The sequence below is a fragment of the Trachurus trachurus genome (genome assembly GCF_905171665.1).
Source record: "Trachurus trachurus genome assembly, chromosome: 1".
Classification (NCBI taxonomy): Eukaryota; Metazoa; Chordata; class Actinopteri; order Carangiformes; family Carangidae; genus Trachurus; species Trachurus trachurus.
In genome coordinates, this window is record NC_139891.1 from 13,818,725 (window position 1) to 13,840,951 (window position 22,227).

Here is a 22,227-nt window from a genome sequence, read left to right on the forward strand (position 1 = left end):
TACATCTGACTGTAAATTCTGGTGTGTTGTAGACAAGGTGTTTTAGTTTCAGAATACATTGTCTCTTTAGGAGCAACAAAAACATAATATGTGAAGCAGACACTATTGTGTTAACCACAACACATTCTCGTTCGGACTGTGCTTGTTTTATAGGTGGCATTGTGTGTTTAATGTGGCCATGGTCTTGCTATCACTCCATATCCAACAAATGTCAGAGATAGTTCCTTTGACAACCCCTGAGGTTGCTACAGTATAAGGTGGTGTTGTGATTGGTCCTACAGGGGGCAGTTTAAGGCTGCGTGACACCACAACTTCCTTGTTTCTCCGATAATAATGTAAAGTTTGAGTCCCAGTTGGACAGTCTGAAACATGTTCTGCTGACCTTATACACCTGTGACCAGTGTTGGGAAGATTACTTTGGAAATGTAGTTGGTTACAGTTACAAGTTACCCTGTTGAAAATGTAATAGTAGTGTAACTATTTCAATTACTTCATCAAAGTAATGTAACTAATTACATTTGATTACATTTTAATTACTTTTCTTAATTTTCAATGAATGCTCTCAACTTTTAACCATTTTCACACTTTCAGACCTAACGGTTAACCTTTCAGCAGTACTTAAAGCAGAAGTAAGTGATATATTTGTGTTAACCCTCTACCGCACAGCGTTGCCCTCAGGCAACGCAAAGTTTTCTTAGGCCCCATGTCCAATACAAGTTTCTTTAAATTGTAAAAACCAATCAGATTAGTCAAAGAACTATCTAAGAATAATCCAATGAGGAGTGGGAGTCACTGTGATGCATCATTTGGAGGCGGGAAGCTCTTTTCTGACATGCGGCCATCACAGCACATGGTCTGAGAAAAAGGTAAGATCTTTTGTACTACTAAACTTATTTAGACTGATATAAACTGCAAATAAAAAATATGTTAGCATGCATAAAGGTGTAAATAAGCCTTTTGTCAGGTTTTATGAAGTTTTTTTCATTTAGTTTCTTCAGAAATACAGTTTTTCTATTTGTTGCCCGAGGGCAACGTTGTGCACTAAGGGGTAATTTTTAAAAGTGTATGTGTGAACATTGTTTTGGAGGGGTAATCACATTATTACATGTTTGTGTGAAGAGTTTTAGTTCTAAATATGTGTTTTAACCAATTTGTTTACTGGGAATAACTAATTTTCACACATTTCGACAGCCAACATGGACGTAAGACAGTTTTATGGAGGGAAAGTGAGGAACCAGCACATAAGGGAAATCCCACCAGAAAGTGAGGACAGTGAGATAGAAAGCAGTGACAATGATGAGGACTGGACTCCACAGCAAGGTTTGAGCAGAAGTGAAAAAATAGGGCATAAAATATTGTTTCTGTTTATTATTGATCTCATTTTTACATTGTGGAAGGGAACTGTGTTAGTTGAGATGAGGTTCGAGATATCAAGCTGTAGTCTTCATATTGTGTTATTAAAGGTAATATTAAAAACAATTTCTTAATAATTTAATATCTCTATAACCTTTCAAGATGGAGAAAGCGAGGATGAAGAGGAAGAGGAAGAAGAGAAAGACCCGAATGATGAAGAGCCTCCTGAAGATTACTTCCAAAAACCTCGATGGAGAACATTTCATTCAGCTACTCCACCAGAACATCCTGAATGGACAGACATTCCTCCTCCACCCGGTGATATTCAGTCTCCTTACCACTATTTCAAATGTTTTTTTTCTGATGAGATCCTTGAGCACACTGTCAATGAGACAAACCTGTACAGTGTCCAGGTCAATCCTACCAAGCCCCTCAACCTCACAGTTGAAGAACTTGAACAGTTCTTTGGTACAGTGCTGCACATGTCACTTTTTGGTCTCCCAGCCACCCGTATGTTTTGGAGCCACAGTAGCCGTATTGCACATGTTGCTGATGTAATGCCTCTTGCACGGTGGGAGGCCATCAAAAAATGTCTGCATTTCAATGACAATAGCCGTCAGCCCACACGAGACATGGAAAACTATGATGAGCTCTACAAGATCAGGCCTCTCCTGGATCACATCATACCTAAGCTGAAAGATATTCCAATGCTGGAGACCTTGTGTGTGGATGAACAAATGGTTCCCTTTAAAGGCAAAAGTGGACTAAAGCAGTACCTACCCAACAAACCGAAGAAATGGGGGTACAAAATACTGATCCTTGCTGGATCAGATGGCATTCCACACAATCTTGAGATTTATGTGGGAAAATCCGTCCATCCACCTGAGCTTCCAGATATAGGAAAAAGTGGAAATGTGGTACTGCGCCTGGCAGCAACAATTCCAAAGAACAGAAATTTCAAATTGTTCTTTGACAACTGGTTTAGCTCTGTCCCATTGATGCTTGTGTTGGCCCACCAAGGCATTCACTGTGTGGGTACGGTGCGCTTGAATCGCTTGCCAGGCAGTTGTATGGTGAAAGATGATGACCTGAAAAAATCAGGGCGTGGATCCTTCCAGGAAAAAACTGCTCGTGTTGGAAGTACTGAGCTGCATGCAGTCAAATGGCGTGACAACAGGTCAGTCACCCTCCTGAGTAGCTACATAGGTGCCCACCCTGTATGCGAGGTTGACAGATGGGACAAGCAGCAAAAACAAGTCATCAAGGTCCCATGCCCTGCAGTCGTGTCCACATATAATCAATACATGGGAGGTGTTGACTTGTTGGACTCTCTGATATCCTTATACCGCACAAACATCAGATCAAAAAAGTGGTACCACCGTCTTGTCTTTCACTTCATAGACATGGTGGTGGTGACATGTTGGCTCATGTACAGGAGGGATTGTACCGACAATGGAATGACAAAACGTGACCACATGCGGCTTTACGCCTTCAAGTCACAGATTGCACATAGTCTGTGCAAGTACCAAAAGGATGGAAGGAAGAGAGGACGACCCAGTGGTGGAGTTTCTCAGCAGCTCGAGGCAAAGAAGAAAAAGCAGGGACCCACGGCTCCCATCCCCAACCAAAACATCCGCTTAGACAAAACATCCCACTGGCCAGTGATGTCTGAAAAGAAGGGAAGGTGCAGGGTCCCTGGGTGTCCAGGAACACCAAAGGTCATGTGCAGAAAATGTGATGTGCACCTCTGCTTTACTACACAGAGTAACTGTTTTGTGAAGTTTCACATTGAATGAAATGCGCTCAGACAAAACCTCCCACTGGCCATTCATGGATGAGGAGAAGGGAAGGTGAAGAAATGGAGGTATGTGAAGAAAGTGTAGAAGGGTAGGTCAAGAAATTGATGTATGAGAAGAGAGTGTAATGTGTAATCTGCCTTACTACACGGTTCATGAAGTTTCTGTTTTTTGTTTAGCCTCTTTCAGTCTAGATAGGCGTACATGATATTGATGATATTTACACAATGTTATGTGTATCAGAAGTGTTCTTTTTATGAAATGGTTGTTTATTATTTTTAAATATTATGTTGTACTGCTTTCTAAGCATTGTCTCATGTTATGTAAATTAGTTATATTCTCTGCGATTGTGTACCATTAGCGCACAACGTTGCCCTCAGGCAACAGAAAAATATTTTGGAAAGGGGGGTGTCCAAATATATATATTTTTTTTTTTTCAATAAAATGTCCCCAAATTAACTCAAAAATGGTGTGGAGTATTTTTTATCATGCATCACCAGAATGTGTGCAGTAGAGGGTTAATATAAGTCTTAAATAGTTATATCTTCCGACAGCAATCACTTACATAGAGTGTTTGGACCAAAACACGGGTCTCTCAGTCCCTCTGCTCTGCTCTGAGCCGAGGAGAAAACATTTATCGTATCCTACAGTTTTTATCCAATGAGGATAAAATGTGTGTGCAGCCAAGGGATGGACCTGAATGTGGTGACGTAGGGACGAGGACTGTTATGGTGCGTTCAAAGAAACTCGTAACTCCGACCTGTGAAGTGGTACCAGTTCGATCTGGTACGAGTTCACGGGTCAGAAGTTACGAGTGGCCGTTATAGTGACTTTCACAGGTAAAACAGGTCGGAAAAACACGAGTGGGTTGCCTGGAATGCTACAAAGTCGTAAGTTGTGACTTGAAGCTGTAATTTACGATTTCAAAAGCCTACCTGGAACGCAGCATTAGCGAAAATGACCGGATCGCTTACTTCTGCTTTAAGACAACATAAAGACAATATAGCTAATAATAGACTCCACAAGATACCTCTTTTTACTGTGAGAACAGCTGTATACTTTACATTAGGCCTATAGACACATAAGGGTAAGGGTATAGCTGTAACTCTTCAGATTCGACATGGACAGTTTAGATGTCAACAACATCTTCTCCGCTGGCAAACACTCTTTGCACCACACCAGTGTTCCCTTATGATATTCACAGCAACAAGCAATTATTAGCCTATAGTATAGCAAGAGGCACACAGCTATGCATGACATCCATACCATTAGTGCAGATGTTTAAACCCATCTGCAAAATGTCCACAAATAGCAGCAGCATCTGTACAACCCTTCACCTCAACAAGGGCCAGCGGAGACCGAGTAAGTCACATACGTGCACAGAGAGACAGAGGGAGAGAGAGAGGGAGAGAGAGAGAGAGAGAGAGAGAGAGCATCAGCTGTCCCTCTGTCCCTCTCAGCGTCGGCATGGTCCGGTAAAATAAAACAAAACTCATCCGTCCAGTCACTTTGCCACCTTTTGGTGCGGGCCATGTCATTAATTATCTGACTTGCTTACTTGGATATTTCACTCAGACGACCGGCGGATCATCAAGTGTGCGCGCGGTAGCCTAATATGTTCCTTTTTTATTTCTCCATTGCGCGGTACATCTTTCACATTTATTTAGGAGAGGTGCAACAGTGCCAGTGTGGATCATCGCGGGTCAGACATTTGGCTCTTCCGTGTCAGTATCCAACTTGCGGCTTTGAAAGGAGGACGTTGACATGAAAAAACTATTTTGATAAACCCGAGTTTTTCCGATGATTTTTCAAATGTAACTAAAACTGTAATCATAGAAATTTATAAAAGCAACTGTAATTTAATTACACATTTTCCCACAGTAATGTAACTGATTACAATTACGTAAATTTTGTAATTAAATTACGTAACGGCGTTACATGTAATTCGTTACTCCCCAACACTGCCTGTGACATACTATAAGTGTGGTAATCCAGGTAAATCAAATTCATGTCTGAGGGGCGGGCCTTATGAGACGATCCTCCAAACTAGAGTTATTCGTGGTGGCTTCATAGACACAGGGGAGAGAGGCAGAGTGAGGGAGGGAGGTAGAGTGGTAGTGAGAGTTCCAGCGCTGAGAGCCATAGATGAGGAAGTGTAATTGAACCTGCTATGTGGAGGGAGGGAAGCAGCTCATCTCTGTAGTTCCTGGAGAGAGCGACACTCATCTAAACGCGCAGACTGCCGAAAACAACGTACCGGGCAAAATTAGCAGGATGTCAGGGGAATGAAGTCAGTAATCATGTGCCTTATTGGCACCGCATCGGTGCCACCACAGCGGTAAGGTCTGTGGAGAGAAGGAAAGAGCAGGAGGAGGGGGAGGAGGAGGAGGAGGAGTAGACAGCCTGGCAGACAGGTGCGACTACACACAGCCTGTTTCATTCTCTCTCGGTCCCAGTAAGTCAATAGAGCCATGGATACCCGCAAGGAAAGCAAGGTAAGAAAACAACCCATGAAACCCAAATCCAAAACGCGGAAAGAGAAGAAATATAAAACCGGGAGGTTTGTCAGGAGGAAATCGCTGCGATCTTTCGGGAATTTCATGGGAAGGATCCTTAAAACTTTGGGCACTTTGGCGCACTTTGGCGACGCGGAACCGCCGGACGCAGAGGACGACGACGGCGGCTTCGGGCAGAGCGCGTCTGGGGGTTTCAAAGACGACTGCTTGCACATCTCCAGGGATGGAACCGTGAAGAAGAGCTCCACGGCGTCCTCCTCTCACGGCTCGGTGAAAGACCGGCTGTCGTGGTGCTACGGCGACAAGACCCCCGGGGTGTTGGGACTGAAGAACCACGGCAACACCTGTTTCATGAACGCCGTGGTTCAGTGCCTCAGCAACACGGACCTGCTGGCCGAGTACCTCGGGCTGGAGCAGTACAGATCGGATTTGTGCCAGGGAAGGGTGAACGGGGAGGTGAGAGGAGAGGAGCCGCACAGCGCCAGGGGAGAGGTGACCGAGCAACTGGCGTCGCTGGTTCGAGCGCTGTGGACGCTGGAGTACACGCCGCAGCTGTCTGTGGAGTTCAAGGTAAGGACAGAGAGAGGAGGAGGTGGAAGGAGACAGGAGTAGCCTATATATAAATTGCATTTTTTTTGTACTCCCATGTGTTAATATCTGTAGAATTAGTGACCAGTGCTGTTTTCCATGTGAATTGTGCCACTTGCATGATTTGATAGAGTTTATTGAGTCTTCCTCCAAGAAGTTTCCCATTATTTCCCCCCTGGGAATATTTGTCAGTATCATGGGAACAAGTGTTTTCATAGCTATTTTATGATTGGTTCATTGGCTATAATTAAGAATGTGATTCAACTTCAGCTATAAGGTTACATTCCCACCTGGACAAAGCATGCATGGGACCCAGGGGCCTTGAAAAGCAATGAGTTAACCGGGTGTCAATTGGTTTTTGAGTTTTTCATTAACCGTACAATTGTAGGGGGAATGTGCTCCTCTAAAGCATTTTTAAAAACACTGTCATGTAGCCTTAAGACACTTTGAATCAAATTACCACAAACTACTTGACATCAAACCACAGTGACCAGGTAATGGCACTGTAAGCACAGGAGAACTGCTGGGTTTCTGGGTACTTGGATGTCTTTAATACACACACACACACACACACACACACACACACACACACACACACACACACACACACACACACACACACACACACACACACACACACAGGGTCAGTAGGAGATCAGCAGGAAAACTGTGCCTCAGGATCACCTGCAGGTTTCTCCAGCCTTGGATAATGAGCTGTCATCATTATTATTTGGTTAAATTACTTATCAACATTCCTCCTGGTTACTAACTGAACTGTATTTGTATTTACTTCAGCACACAGTTATTACTGTAATCGGCTTTCGTGCAACTTATGCATCCCGTGCTCTGCCGTAGCAGAGAGGGCAGGGGATGTTATTTGTCAGGAGGATCTTCTGAGATTCTTGAGCAGCAGCATTACAAACTATTACATTGTGTATTGGCAAAGCAAATATTTGAAAACACACGTAAGGTGTGCACTTCTTTGAATGCGTGGTTCAGAGGGCAACGGTCAACCTGTGTGTCCCATTTCCGTGAAAGGCACTCTGGTTGTGTTTGAATATGTTAGAGGCGATTGGAGGCAACCATTAGTCATCTGAGGGAGCAACATTTTATTGTTGTTTGTTGAGGCAGTGGTGTTATTGTGTGCGCATGCCATGTGGTTACTGATTATACGCAGGTTGAACTGTCTCCGCTTGACTTCAGGTTGGTTTGCAGGCATTCCCAAACTGTCACGTGAAGGGCAGGGGAGGGGGGAGTCATGCATTCCTGTCTTATTTACACAACTGTTAAATGTGATAGCAGTCGAGGCCCCATTAGACGTGCACCATTACCTTTCAGATATCGGGAAATTAAATCTCATCAAGTGAGAAACAGAATCCTTCTTGCCGCTGTTGTCACTCGTGGTCGTGGATGTTGTGAATCGGAGCAGCAGGGCCTCCAGCCTTCCCTCTGCACTTGTTGGATGGCAGTCAAACAGCAGGCTTACCGAGTTAGTAACTACTCTGTTGCATCAACAGCCTGGGGGAAGTCATAAGGGAGGAGGGGGGTATGCAACATGCACGCAAAAACACACAATCACTCTAGCTTTCTCTTGGGGGAGACAGTGCAATATTTCATCCCTGATGGAAAAGGTTGATATTCATGTCAGTGACTTTGGATGTCTGCTTTGTTCCTCATCCTCCTTCAACAACCAGACATTCATCATGTATTAGTAATGGGTGTGTGAGCAAGTGCAGGGTATTCCAAAACGGGAAGGGAAAAGCAGTGATTAATACAGAAAAAAAGAGCTGGATGCTGTTTTGATGTGTAAAGAAGTGACAGAGTTCTGGATCATTAATGCTGTGAGCACCTGCTTGCATGTTAGATTTAAAGAACAGACATCAAACTCTTGTCACATACAGCTTCACTCATAGGGACTGTGCAGACTTTAGAAATAATAGCAACTGATGAGAAAACCATGAAATCACACATGGTTTGGGTGAGTTTTTACTATACATGTTTACCTGTGTTGAACAGTGTCTTGGTGTTTCATTAGTATTGTATACAGTGCCAAATATATGAAGAAATATAGTGAATCTGCCTATTGATTTCATGTAACATTTGTATGGGTTAACACAGTGGTTGATAACGGTCACTGTGATGTCCACCTGCTGGAAGTAAAAACTGAATATTAGCTTGTATGAATCAGCTGCTTTATACTGAGGTATTCGATACCTCTGTTTAATTCTAATACTTCTCATCATGGCTGGATGCAAAGGAGGAAAAAAAGAGAAAAGAAAGCATGTCCTTCACTCCCCTTTTCTCGCCTCGCCCCATTGCATCAACACAGTGATTTGTGTCTGTCTGCTCATCCCAGGCTGGAGCAGGGGAGAGGATGTTTACTGTAGCAAGTGCATTCAGCCTGGAAAAGGAGGATGCCCCCCGCTGAGACCCCTCCAATGGTGTGCACTCAGAGGAAGGGGGAACGAGAAAGAGGGAGGAAGAAACATTGCTGGTAAACAAAACTTATCGTCCACCCCCTGTGATCCCCCACAAGACACCCTCCCCCACCCCTCCCCTTCCTCCTAGTGTGTAACCAGACAAAATGGTCATTATTACGAATGTTTCCAGGCTTATAGAGACGGACTGGCCTGCAAAGAGGAGAGGAAGAAAGAAACATTTGTGTCTTTTTCTGACTTCTTGTGCTTTGAGAGTGTACAGGGGTCATGGGCCTGTCAGTGGAATTCACAGTGTCTCAGCTGAAGATACCAGAGTGACCTCAGGATTTTTACAAAGATACAACACAGGGCATTTTAAAGCAGATATCAGTGGAATGTTTTTGTTAATATAAGTCCTAAATAGTCCTATTTTCCGTCAGCAATCACTTACATGAAGTATTTCAGTCTAAACACGAGTCTCTCCGTCACTCTGCTCTGCTGTAACCCGAGGAGAAAATTTTCCTTGTGGGATACAAGTGTTATCCAATGAGGAGAGAGAACGGCATGAAGGGCTGTGTGTGCAGCCAAGGGATGCGCGTGAATGTGGTGACGTAGCACGAGGACCAATTGATGCCTGACAAGGGCGGGGGCTGCTAACTCATGGTGCGTTCAAAGAAACTCGTACTTTGTGTTTTTCCTTCCTGTGAAGTCATACCAGTTCGATCTGGTACGAGTTCACGGGTCGGAAGTTACGAGTGGCCGTTATAGGGAACTTTCACAGACAACAGGATGGTAAAAACACGAGCTACGGGTTACCTGGAACGCTACCAAGTCGTAGTTGTGACTTGAAGCTGTAACTTACGGTTTCAAAAGCCTGCCTTGAACGCAGCATTAGCCGAAACGGCCGTGAAGCTGATATCTGCTTTAACGTTAATGTAAAAGTTTGACTTGGAGTTTTATTCTACTTCCTATGCCTTTGACAAATCAAAGTAAATCGGTGCCTAGTTATACCCCTCACTGAGTTAAAAAAAAAACCGAACAAAAGAAAATCAAAATAAAGAAAGCATTTAAAATTCATATTCATCTAACACATAATACCAGACTTTGTAAAATCACAATACAATTATTTGTGTAAAAAGTTTAACTTTGTGGATCAGTAGACTGTTAAAGTAATCTTTATCTGTTTTCACATGTCAATTACTCCTGGACAGTACCATGAGAAAAGAAAAGGACGTCCCTCTGCAAGAATTCCTTAGATTCCTCTACGTATATGTTACAGTAAAAGCTCAGAGTCACCATGAATTTGAATGAAAGAAATGTGCTCTCAAATGCAACTAGATTACAGCCAAATAAAGGTGCTGTATTTAAAGGTTAACAATTCCAACTTTGCCATAACAGCCCTGCCACACACTTGATGTTGATGAAGTGTGGAGGGATGAGGTGTCCTTATATCGGTCGCTCCAGAAGTTGTCTACATCAATCTATCTCGATGATGGAGCTCTCTCTCTCCTGTTACTACTTTACACTCCTGACCTAAAGGATTTAACAACACAGTAACTACTTTTAGAAGTTGTAGTGTGGAGCCTGGATTCATCTTTTTACGCTTGACAGGATGCAGCTCTGTGAGGCCAGAGGAGCTCAGCTGGGAAGATGAAGCCTGGTGCGTTAAGTACCGTAGTCTTGTTTGTTCTGGAAGTGCAGGAAGTGTGTGACAGGGAGGCAGATCGCTGAGACTGATGGTTTGTTTGTCTTTACTTGTCTCTGCTCTCCTTCAAGAAACCACTCTTATTATCACTCTCAGTGCTGAAAATGTATCAGTGTTTACAGACAGACACACTCTGCATGCACGCAGATAGCAGTGGGGACATGTACCACCTGGACTCTGTGCTGAATTTGCACAGTGGGGCTGCCTCTCATTTCATTTTGATTGCAGCGCTTTTTCAGCGGAACAGATGGGGAACATTTTTTTTCCTGGAAGATTTCAGCAGTGTAAACAGTTTGAGGCTATACCTCCACCGCGCCTTTAAGCACACAATGTATATAATGCAGCATGAAGCAGGATGTATGTCTCAGCTGCTGAAGTGAATGTGAAGTAATAATACTTGAAACACTTCATCCCACGTGCAAAAAAGAAAAACACACTCAAGCTAGACCACTTATGAGTACTGTAACAGAGCCACCATATGCTGTTTGGAAGCAGCGTGCATGTACGAGTCAGTGAGCCAAACTTCATTGTACCTACACCGCTGTGACAAGAAGCAGTAAAGACACACAGGGAGTAGTGTGTCTGTGTGCTGTTTATCGCTGTAAGAACTAAGACATGAGACCATTTTCCTCCAGGTTTAGCGTCCCTCCCATGATTTATGCACCAAGCCTGAATGATACAAGACATGGGAATAAATCAACCTTTACTGTCCTAGGATGCAAGACTGCCATCACCCAATCATGGAGGAGAGTCTGGGATGACTTTCCTACTTTACCTCAATGAGAACAAGCACATTGAAACAGCATATTATATGTTCATACAGTTCCTGGCAGGCACTGCTTCCTTAGTTGTGTACACACAGTAGCGTATCCAGCTGTGAATCCTTGGAGTGTCAATTTCTCAGTTTCAGCAGAGCCCAGGGAGCCCTCCCTGGACTGTAAACCATTCAGAGGCGATTATTTCCATCACATCTCATCCCTTCTTATTTCTTACTGATCGCTTATAAATCCTACACGGGGGGGGGGGGGGGGGGGGGGGGACATCTGTGGACACGCTGGCTCTGTTCGGTGTTGGCGTTTTGACACCTTTATTGAGGGATTTCCAAGCTTCTCAGCAATGTAGCGTTTTTACACCTGTCTGTTGTCTGCAGCTGTTCTGGAGGTGAATCCACTGTGGCCAAACAAGACACAGGAAGGAGTAGGATGGACTGGTTTACACTTGGATAGATGGTAGGAGGAGAGGGAAGCTAAGGACAGGTGCTTACACGGCAAAGAGAGAGAGAGAGAGAGAGAGAGAGAGAGAGAGAGATCCAGGGGTAATGGACAGGAGCTCAGCTGGGGCTGATTAGTGAAAGGAATTGTTCTCATATGATGAAGGAGAGAAAAAGAGAGGAAAAAGGAAAGAGGACAGTGAGGTTGTGTGTGACTGTGAGTGTGTATGTGTGGAGGGAAGGAGGGAGGGAGAGTGAAAGAGAAAGGGATGGATGAAAACACAGCGTGAGGGGAGAAGGAGTGGTATAAGTGGAGGCTGTAAGTGATGACTGCCCTGCGTCGGGGCTGTTCTGACAGCAGAGGTGAGCCGGCAAAACACCAGGCTGTTGAAAAATGAAACAGTAAATGGAGCAGCCAGCAATGACAGAGCCTATCCAGCTTCATCCCAGCCACACCTGTGGGGATTGGGGGGTGGGGTCAGACGGGGTACCGTCACCGTGTGTGTGTGTTTGTGTGGAAAAGAAGAGTACGTGCGGTTCCTCTTGAGGTTATGCCCTGTCATAATTTGTCCTGATTTGTCAGTATCACTCGCCTGTCTCTGAGGATTCCAGGTGGGCCTGTTAGGCAGGCTGGACCACGATGAGGTGAGGAGGTGTAAATGGATTTTTTTAGGGAGAGAGAGGAAGGTCATTCTCTTGATGCATGTTTATAGTAAATTCCTGGCCTGCCAGGACTCTGATCCGTCATTGTTAAAGAGTAGGATGATGGAGGCAGGGGAGGAGGAGGAGGAGGAGGAGGAGGAGGAGGAGGAGGAGGAGGAGGAGGAGGAGGAGGAGGAGGAGGAGGAGGAGGAGGAGGAGGAGGAGGAGGAGGAAATGGTGTGTGAGGTGAAGCGAAGGCAGCAGGATAGGACACACACAGACATCTGGGTATGGAAGCAGGGGGATGTTGTGAGGGGGCAGCCTTGCCTCTGCTGACCGCTGAGAGGTCGTGACCCCTGCTGTGGAGTCTGTGCAGGTTTTATGGCTGTCTTTTGTCATTCTGTTATCTTTACCTTTTAATGCCTTTTCGTTCTTTGATGCTTGCTTTGTTTGTGGAAAGGCTGACAGCCCTTGATTACTTTGTCTTGATGGGAGTCACGTATTGGATCATCAAAAGAAGTGTTATGTAAACTCTGCCTCCTGTAATCTGTTCGTTTGAAATGAAATAAATAACCTACGTAGACTTCTGTTTCACATGCTTTTAATTTGAAGAATAAACAAAACAAAGGTTGTTTTGATCCAGAGAGAATTAAGTCAAACCTCAGTCCTACCTCAACCCATGGAGGCCCAGTCAGATGTGGGCTGAGAACCAGATCCTCAGTCTAGACTAATCAATAGCTCTTACACGGGTACTGTATTGCTTCAAGTTGACCCCTCCACCCACCTTCATACTCTCCTTGACTAGCTCAGAAGTGTTTGCTCAACAAACACTTATGATCCCACCAGAGCTGTGCTCAGGTCAGCTGCGGACAAACTCAGCCTTCAACCTATTTGCCTTTCTCTTCTGTGTATCTCCAGCACGCCTCAGTCTCAAGAATTGTCTGCCTGTCTGTCTGTCTGTCTTTCTTTCATTTCTCCCGTTACAAGAAATCAATTAATGGGGGGAAAAAAACGACTTGATGCTTGGGAATACAACTTCGCCACTTCTGCCAAATCTTTTTCAGTGTCTTTGAGGCTGTGTGGTACATTTCACCAGAGATGTTCTGAGAGACAAAACTGTAAACAGAAATCAAAGCAATGAGCAAAACTGCCATTCCCAGTTGTGACACACACACACACACACACACACACACACACACACACACACACACACACACACACACACACACACACACACACACACACACACACACACACAGAAAAGTGATGGGGAGAAAAACAGCAGAGATGAGACCAGCGCAGAAGTCACACCCTCTATGTAATGAAGTTGTAACCTCTTGATGTCATCACACTCAGCCAGAATCTCGTAACCTTGGAAACCCCTCCTTCCTGCTCTTGCCCTCTATCTAACCCCCCCCCCCCCCTTTTGATTTGTTCTAAGCTTTTGTCTGTGCAATTTTCCTATGTTGTGGGTCCGTTGAAACGCTGCCCGTATTCCTTCTTCACACCACTCCCTCTCTCCATCTGTCCCTTAGCCCTCCATCCCCTGTCAGTGCTTCCTCATAGTGATGAAGCTCATTAGCGCACTGTCTCCCTCCGTCGGATGGGGGGTGGGATGGAGTGGGGTGGGGTTCACCAACTGTGTTTATATTTAGAGACTGGTATACTGCAGGTATGCGGTGGTGGTTTTTAATGAGGTGTAAAGCAGAGCCTGGATCCTGTCAGTCACACGCAGAGAGGGAAGAGCGATGTGGAGACGGAGAAGTAGCTGTCTTGTGCAGCGCTGGAGCTGTCATTAGTTTTCTCTGTCTGACTCATAAACTCATAACAACTTCCTCATAATTGAATTAGACAGACTGGATGTTTTTCTAGAAACACCTGTCAGGACTAAGGATATCCTCTGTATGAGTCATGAATATGTCAGAGGATATTTTCTGTACACCACAAATGGTTCTGATACTGATGAAGCTGATTTTTTTTAGTACTGATGCAGGTACAGCAGCAGTTTTTAAATAGTCATGAAAGAAGGGGGATGAAGTAATTTCACTTCTTCTCAGTGCTAAGTAAGAGCAACAACCAGTTTTGTTGATATGAGTAGAGTAATCTGTCTTATTCTGATATGCTTTATATATTCATGAAACAAGTTAAACTTGACTGACATTTTCTTTGGAAAAGGAGGATTCCCGGATGTTTGAGTTGCAGTTGAACCTGAATGTAGTAAAAATGGTTTGTCAGGACTTGACTGTTTGTTTTACATCTGACAACTTGCAGTTTATGAAAAGTATGATGACATTTAGAGTTACTGTAATGTTATTGTATTATTATGAAACAACTGTGTCTAATGATAGATTTCATTTTAATCACAGTGTTGTGGGTATGGCGTGTACTGTAATGTGTGTCTCTCACTCTCTCTCAGCAGACACTTGCACTTTCACAGGTCAGCACAATAAATTAAATTTGAAACGAGTGGCTTAACCCCACTAATTTGGAAAAATAAAAGGGAAAAAATAAATGTGCAACTTGATCCATAAATGTATGAATTTAATGATTAACCGCAGTGGGAGGGTTCAATACAACAGAGTTTAAGCTAGTTTTTATCTGAAGATCTTCTAAGACTGAAGATATTTAGAGGAGAGCTTATTCTCTTAACTGAATAAAACAGAATGATGTCACCTTGAGCTGTGGGGAATTTATTTCATTTTTTCATTGTCGTCTGATATCATATAAATGATAAATTACTTGCGCTGGGGAATGAATTGGTGTCTTCAGACCTATCTGAGAGCAGAGTAAACAATGTTGGGATGTTTTTGTTCCTGATGTCCTACTTTGTCCACTTTGCACCTGCTCTCTGACTTGAAGTTGACACTAAATCTCTCCAGCCGATACTATCCAAAGAGAATTATGAGGATTTTTTATTAAATGGCCTTTTCATAACCAAATAAGGTGTGACAGATGTTAAATGACTCTGCATTAGTAAGTGAGATAAGAGAGAAATACCCACGGTTTTTTCCATCTTGTCCCTGAACGCTCCACACAGAACTACAACTGACAAATGACAATTTCCCGTGTTGCATGTGATCGTGACCTCATTTAGTCAGGAAGGACGTCAATATTTAATGACTTTTGAAATCAACCAAGGTGATTAATTATGATTTGTCTCTCCTCTCTTCAGAGCATAGTGGCCAAATACGGCTCTCAGTTTCGGGGAAACTCTCAGCACGATGCCCTCGAGTTCCTCCTCTGGCTTTTGGACAGGGTTCATGAAGATGCCAGTCCCAGCGCCAACAATAAAAGCAACAGCAGCAGCAACAGCAAGACCAAAGCTAATGCCAAGGTGAGTCCACGTCACTGTTTTTTTTTATTGCTTTGAGTGGTTTAAAATGTGATCAGTGATCATTCATACTGCAGCTGCTGCTGTTGCTGATCTGACATTGGCCACATGTCTAAGACTTCCATGAATCTGGATCAGTTTTTTTCTTTTAATATTTTGGGGTACTGTATTTAGGCCTTTGTTTTCATAGAACAGTGAAAGATATGGAAGATAGACCAGGGAGAGACAGGGAATGACATGAATAGGCTGAGGGTGGGACTCAAACCCATCGCTGCTGTGGTCACCCAAACAATGTAATTGCTAACAGCAGTTTTTCTTATTGGATGACAATGAATTTATGACACTCTCCAACTCTCTCTGCACTTCCCAAATACTTGAATCTTCCTGACCTATTTCTTTTCCAAATTCATTTTTGTAATTTTCCTAACACCACAAATGACTAGAAAAACCGGAACCAGCTGCTCAGCGTCAGGATCCATCTGGCACATTCAGGTTGTTTGTAAGCCTGTCAAAATTCACTTTGTTATTAAACTTTTGCAAGACAGCAGATGCTTTTATGATCCAGTTTCAGTTGCAGAATCACGTTGAGTGCATCACTGAGACCATGGTACTGAGAGCAGTCCATCTGGCTTCAAATATAAAACGAACTATATGGCAGACAGACCTCACTATGGTCCGCTCAATGGCTGTCCTTCTGTGAAATGATTGCAGCAGGACGTCTGGTCAAAAAAATCACTTCCCACATGTTCAGAAAAGCAGAGTATTTTCAAGAGGTACGCCAGCTATTCTAGTAACCCCAAATGTCCCAGACTGGAGCTCCAAGTGGAGCTGCTTCTGTGAAGAGTCGGTGTTGCAGTGCTGCTGCAGTTCTACCAAACCCGGTGGGTCTTGGTCTGAACCTGCGTGTGCATGGGCTCTTGCAATGAAGAGGGATGCGGCTGTTCCCTCTCTTCCCCTCTGTTCCTCTTTGTCTCTGATGTGGGACATTCACCTTGCAACCTTCCACTTGGAAATGAGCCAGGACCAGACGTGATATGGTTGGAGCAAATGAAGGGCAGACACATCATGACAAGAGCTGATGACTTTTTATCATGACTGTCTGACATTAACTCTAGCCAAGAAACAAAAGCCGGTAAAATCTGTCCTTCAGAAGATAAATGTACTGGATAGGACTGAAGAGCACAAATATTAATACACTAATACAGGAAATTGCAGTGTAGTGATGCTTTGTTTAAAGGCAGTCTTTTGATTTGTCCTTTGGCTTTGTTTCGTCCATTTTCTGTTTATTGTCATTGGCACGGCATGTTCCACACTTCCTCTGCACAACACATTAACACCAAAACATCAGTTTATTTGTCATGCCAGTAGTTAGTTATTCTTATCATTAAGCTGAAACTTGAAATATGTATTATAATGACAAAGCAGTAGTGAGTGTCAGCAAGTTGTAAAAACACTAAATCCTCTCCGGTTAGAAACACTGCCATCTCTGACTCCATACATAAAACTGCACTGGCCATTTATTTTAATTCAAAAAGGTTAGTTAGTTAGTTAGTTAGTTAGTTAGTTAGTTAGTTAGTTAGTTAGTTAGTTAGTTAGTTAGTTAGTTAGTTAGTTAGTTAGTTAGTTCCTTCCTACCTTCTTTCCATCACAGCTGACATAGGGTGAAGGAAGAGTAACACTGGACAGGTCTATTGCATGGGCCACATTTACAGGCCCAACAATACACACGCATTCACGTTCATGCACTGCACTTTAATAAAGTCTCCAATGAACCTAGTGTGCCGAAACATGCAGAGTATGTGGAGAGAATGCATGCAGACACTGGGAGAACATGCTAACTCCACCCATAAAGGCCCCGGACCCGGGAATCGAACCCAGAGTCTTCTTGCTGGGAGGCGATGGTACTAACCAACAAGCCCCCCTGTGTTTAATGCATGTTTAAGTAGTGTCATCTCTAACTAGCCAGCTTGGAGTTTGTTGGCACCTGCTGGTCCGTCCTCCTCTCTGGGCCTCACTGGGGCTCCAGCTGATGACGCCCAGTCCCATTAGTTAATGTTATGAGCTGAATTGTCAGTGCACTGCCACCCAGTGCTGAGCTCCCCCTCTCTGACAGCAGCACTAATAGAGGCAGCCTTTATGCCACATAAAGAGCTTAGGGCTGTGCGGCTCTCATTAGGCTGCCAGTGAATCATGGTATCATAAAGCCGGCTTTCCCCCTGCTGCTGCTATTAGGCAGAGAAGAAGAAAATCACTGGCTTTTTCGCACCAGGAGGGAACATGTCTGATTTTCTGAAATAAAATTCACGTACCCCCCCCCCCATCCACCCAGCACCCTCCTTACCGTAAATTGATTTCATTCATGTACTACAGTGCACTCACGCCTGCTCTGGTGATGTCATGGGTTCAGAAAATCAGGTCACCTCATCTGTACACACACACAAACATTTTAAACATTTAGCATAAACACACATTGCACATAACACATTCACATATAATGAGAGACAACATGAGACTCATTTGTGTTTGCCTACATTTCCTACCACCATGTCCTTTTCATCCAGCAGATGTTCACATGGTCTGCAGCGCATGTTGGACCCACTCATATAAAGCAGCTGTTAGGCTACTCTTGTTGCTGCCGTTGCTGCAGAGTCTCCAATATGGTCCCATACACTCCACTAATAAATCCTGAATAAGACTGAATAATAATAACCAAATCAAATTTAAGTGTCAGTCTTACCTCTCCATCGTCTATGATCTGATATATTTTACAGGCTAGATATAGGTGTTGAATCACAAATCATTTCCAGGAGGATAATATTTAACAATTTCAAATACACTATTTCATCCTAAGTATTCACATTATTTATCCTCATACATACTGTAGCCTATATTATATATATTATACCCGGAGAATGTTTTTCCAGTTGATATTTGGCTAAATGAGATCAATCATCTATCAGTTTTTTTCTGGCATCTAACTTTTTAATTGCCATTTTAATTGCCTTTAACAATCAGGTGATACCTGCACTGTTACCTGGACTCGTTCTCCTCACTTCCCTCTGGGTGTAACTGATATTTAGGAAACCTTTTTTTTTTTTAACAAACTGGATGTTTGATGCTAAAGAGACAAGATTCATCTGGTTGAACAGCCACGAAATATCAGTGTGCTGTATGACACCTTCCTGTTGTAGGGAATAAACAGGCACTCTTTGGAGGAAGTTAACTGAGGGAAGCTTTGCTCTTCTCTTACTCTTTCCTTCTTATTTGGCAGAATTTGGCAGTGCACTGTGTTTAGGATACAGCACCGTCATGTTTCCATACTTGTAACAAATTAAAGAAATCTACTAAGCGAAACACTTCTTAGAAAGTAGAGTTTTCCACAGAGATGCACGTCTGTATTTGTCATGAGTTGGAGGTGGCATAAAATTTTACAGAGGTGGCCACGTCGTTACACATTACATTACATGTCCTCTGTTCCTATTTCTGTCCCCTCCTTTGCTCTCTTGTTCCGTCTTGGTTGTTTCCAGTCATAGTTTTTGATCTGTGTCCAATCCATGCAGGTGGTGCTAAGGGTTGACCGACATTCATTAACCCATTCAATAGGTTATTAGTAGAAAACTCAGAATATTGCATGTATTGTTACTGTGACCCCTTTAAAATGAAGACAGTTCCTGACTTCTTGCTCACAGCTTTTTCTTTGATAAAAGCATCAAACAGGTCTTTTTTTTTCTTTAGTGCTTTGCAGAAGTCCTTTTGCCCATGCTGATTCACTTAGGAAACTCTCTTAGATGAACAGGGGAGAAAGAAGACCATACAGATCCTACCACAAAGCCTTTACAAGATAATTGAGGTATTCTAGCTGGGCTGAAGGACAAATACTAAAGTAAGATGGAGGGGCGGCTGTAGAGGCAGAGGTAGGCAGGAAAGTGACTTTGACTGCTCTGTCTGTCATCGGAGCCTGGGAAACAGGCACCTAGAATGATACATGTCATGCTGAGCTGACAGAAACTGAACAGTGTCAACTGCATCTCTGTCTGTTTCACAGACCTTTAGTGAATGGGGACTTGGCCCACGCTCACTCCTCCCACCTGCGTAGACAACTAAAAGTCTCTGTATCCTGTAATGGCTTCAGAGAGCTGAAATTGTCTGTGAAGTTTGATCAAACAAATTTGACATCTTCACCCTGTTTAGGAAACAGATATTTTATAATGTGGTGTTTTTTTTTCACATGACAAAGTTTGGTTTGGTTAGGTTTAGTTTAACAACAATGTGCCTGCCTGATACTCAGATGTATTTAAGTCTGTTAACAACTTATGTAACCTCCTTGGGAGAACAGCTCTTTGTGTTGTAGTGATGACATTTCTTCCTTACAACCAGCCTTTGTCTTTTTTGTTTTTTTTGACAGCCACGTAACATTGTGACATTTTTGTGGTCTCATTCTCATTCCCATCATGATTTGTTCTCTGGAAATGTGTTGAAATTCTCAGAGAACAAGTGTAATGAGCTTCCCCCTGAGCTACTGTAGTGCATATTAATGTTTGCGTTTTACAGACCATCAAACATAAACATCTGGTGTATCTGGTGAATACAGAGCACACTGACTCATATACTGTAGGGTTGTTTACATGTAACAACTTGGCTAATTACTGGATGACGTGAATATGACCTGTCCAATCTGTGTCCCTGCTTCTCACTCAGTGCATGCTGGATAGTTTTCAGCCTTCTTGTGGGTGGTTTGGAGAATTCATGGGTTGATGTATTGATTTCTTTGTGATCCCATTATCTAGACTCAGAGAAACAGCCAAAACTACAGCCCGTAAAAAGAGTTACCCCTTCTTGACACATAGAAACAATAATACCCATCACAAGGCTTGGATTTATGGCTAGACTGTTGTAGATTGTTGTTGTTGTAGTTGTTGTAGTGTGACACACAGAAAGGTCCAGTAGTGTTACAAGCCTTGTTTGTGCAGCACACCTGATCTAGGAGCAGTGTGACCAGTCCCGCAGCTTCACCCGAGTAACATTATGTAACACAAGACTGTGAACACACACGAAGGCAGCTCAGTAATGTTAATCCCCCCTCCAATGGGACCTCACTAAACTCACTTGGTTTCTCTCTCGCTTCACTGGCATCACATCAGCAGCAGCATTCCTCACCGGCTAACACAAGACCAAATTGAAGTCATGGCTTTGTGCACACTAACGTCTCATCATCATACTTTTCTCACTGGCAGTGATAGCCAAGCAGCACTACAATTGTTACTTAAATATATAAGAGACACAAGCAAGTGCTGAAAAACTTGGATTAATCTCATTTCTATTAGTTCATGCGCTGCAAAAATGTCAACTTTTGTCTTCTAGCAAGTGTCGGAGGAGGGAGGAATAGCTGAGGCTACGATTGAGAGAGGATTTTTCTTGACCTGCTGGTTACAGTAGAGAATATAACTGCCACTGCCTTTGAGCCATGGCAGATGACATGATATTAAAGGTCAAAATCACACTCAGAACGCCTGCATTACATCCTCCCCTAAGGCCTCAGCAGTTCTCGAAATAGGCACGATATTGGCTAAACCATCTCTATCTGATATCTCTGGTGAGAAACGGCAGTTCAAACCGACATACTCAGTCTGCGTTTTATCACAGAGTGGCATAAAAATTCCCACTGTTCATTCAGTGAGCACATGGAGCGCAGTTACACTTTGCCTAGGGCCCTCCATGAGTGGGATTTAGAGCGAGTGCATTTAAAAACTCATCTATCTCACCCTATGGACAGTAGCGGGGTAGGAGGTTTGCCAATACAACACCAGTGCCAAAGCATTATGTATGCATTATTCCATTTTAAATAGTGGTTGGCCTTTTTGCCCCAGGAGGCTTGACTGTGGAGGGATGGAGAAAAAGAAGAAATCCCCCGGCCCTGATGCCAAATGCATAGACTTTGAAATGGAGCGTGAGGATGTGGTAAAGCGAACAAGGCCTCGTATTGACAGGGGCAGAAAGAGTGAGCTACAGTAGATCTCTGTGGGGAGTTTTACTCATGTTGTAGCAGCCAGAAGTCAGTTAGCGTAGCAAACAATACAGGTAAATACAACAAACAGAATAGTCTAACAAGTAGTGCAATGTCAATCTGACACTTCAAGAGGCAGATACTGGACTATTTGCTCTCTTGTGTGCCTGGAGAATATGTGTGACCTGCTTGAACTCTTCATAGTTCCCATTTTATTCTAAACTCACTTGTATTTGTATTTTTATTCCGATGGTTGCTTTCCTACCCAGTTTGCTGCCTGTGTCTCGTCAGCTAACCAGGTCTCCGTTTATACACTGATCAGCCATGCCATTTAAACAGTTGACTGGTTTTAATGTTGTGACTAATCTGTGTATTGAAATTCTGGAAACTAATATCAAATAAAAGGCAAATTAAGTTTCAAATTAAATTATGATACAAAATATTTTTTTGTTAAAAAGAAGGGGAAAAAAGCAGGACATCACAGATGTTATTTTGGGAGGCAGAGAATAAATGAGATGAATCAACTGACAGACAGCTGTATTTTATGTAACACTAGTAATTAATTTACTTTCCTCTCAGAGAGTAAAGATGTTGAGAGAGAGTCAACAAGTGGTTGTTAACATTTGACACATAAATCAGAGCAATTATCAGAAAATAAAAAAACA

At 43.2% G+C, this 22,227-nt stretch overlaps 1 protein-coding gene across 1 annotated transcript in view; it reads left to right on the forward strand.

Annotated features, from left to right (window-relative positions):
- Positions 1 to 5,620: 5,620 nt before the first annotated feature.
- Positions 5,621 to 22,227, forward strand: part of usp43a (ubiquitin specific peptidase 43a) — a gene marked incomplete at its 5' end in the record, with an annotated part of 96,922 nt that continues 80,315 nt past the window's right edge. The window contains 2 exons of the mRNA XM_083976565.1: positions 5,621 to 6,235; positions 15,400 to 15,561. Of these exons, the coding sequence (XP_083832691.1) occupies positions 5,621 to 6,235; positions 15,400 to 15,561 (777 nt within the window). The remainder of the gene's footprint in view (positions 6,236 to 15,399; positions 15,562 to 22,227) is intronic.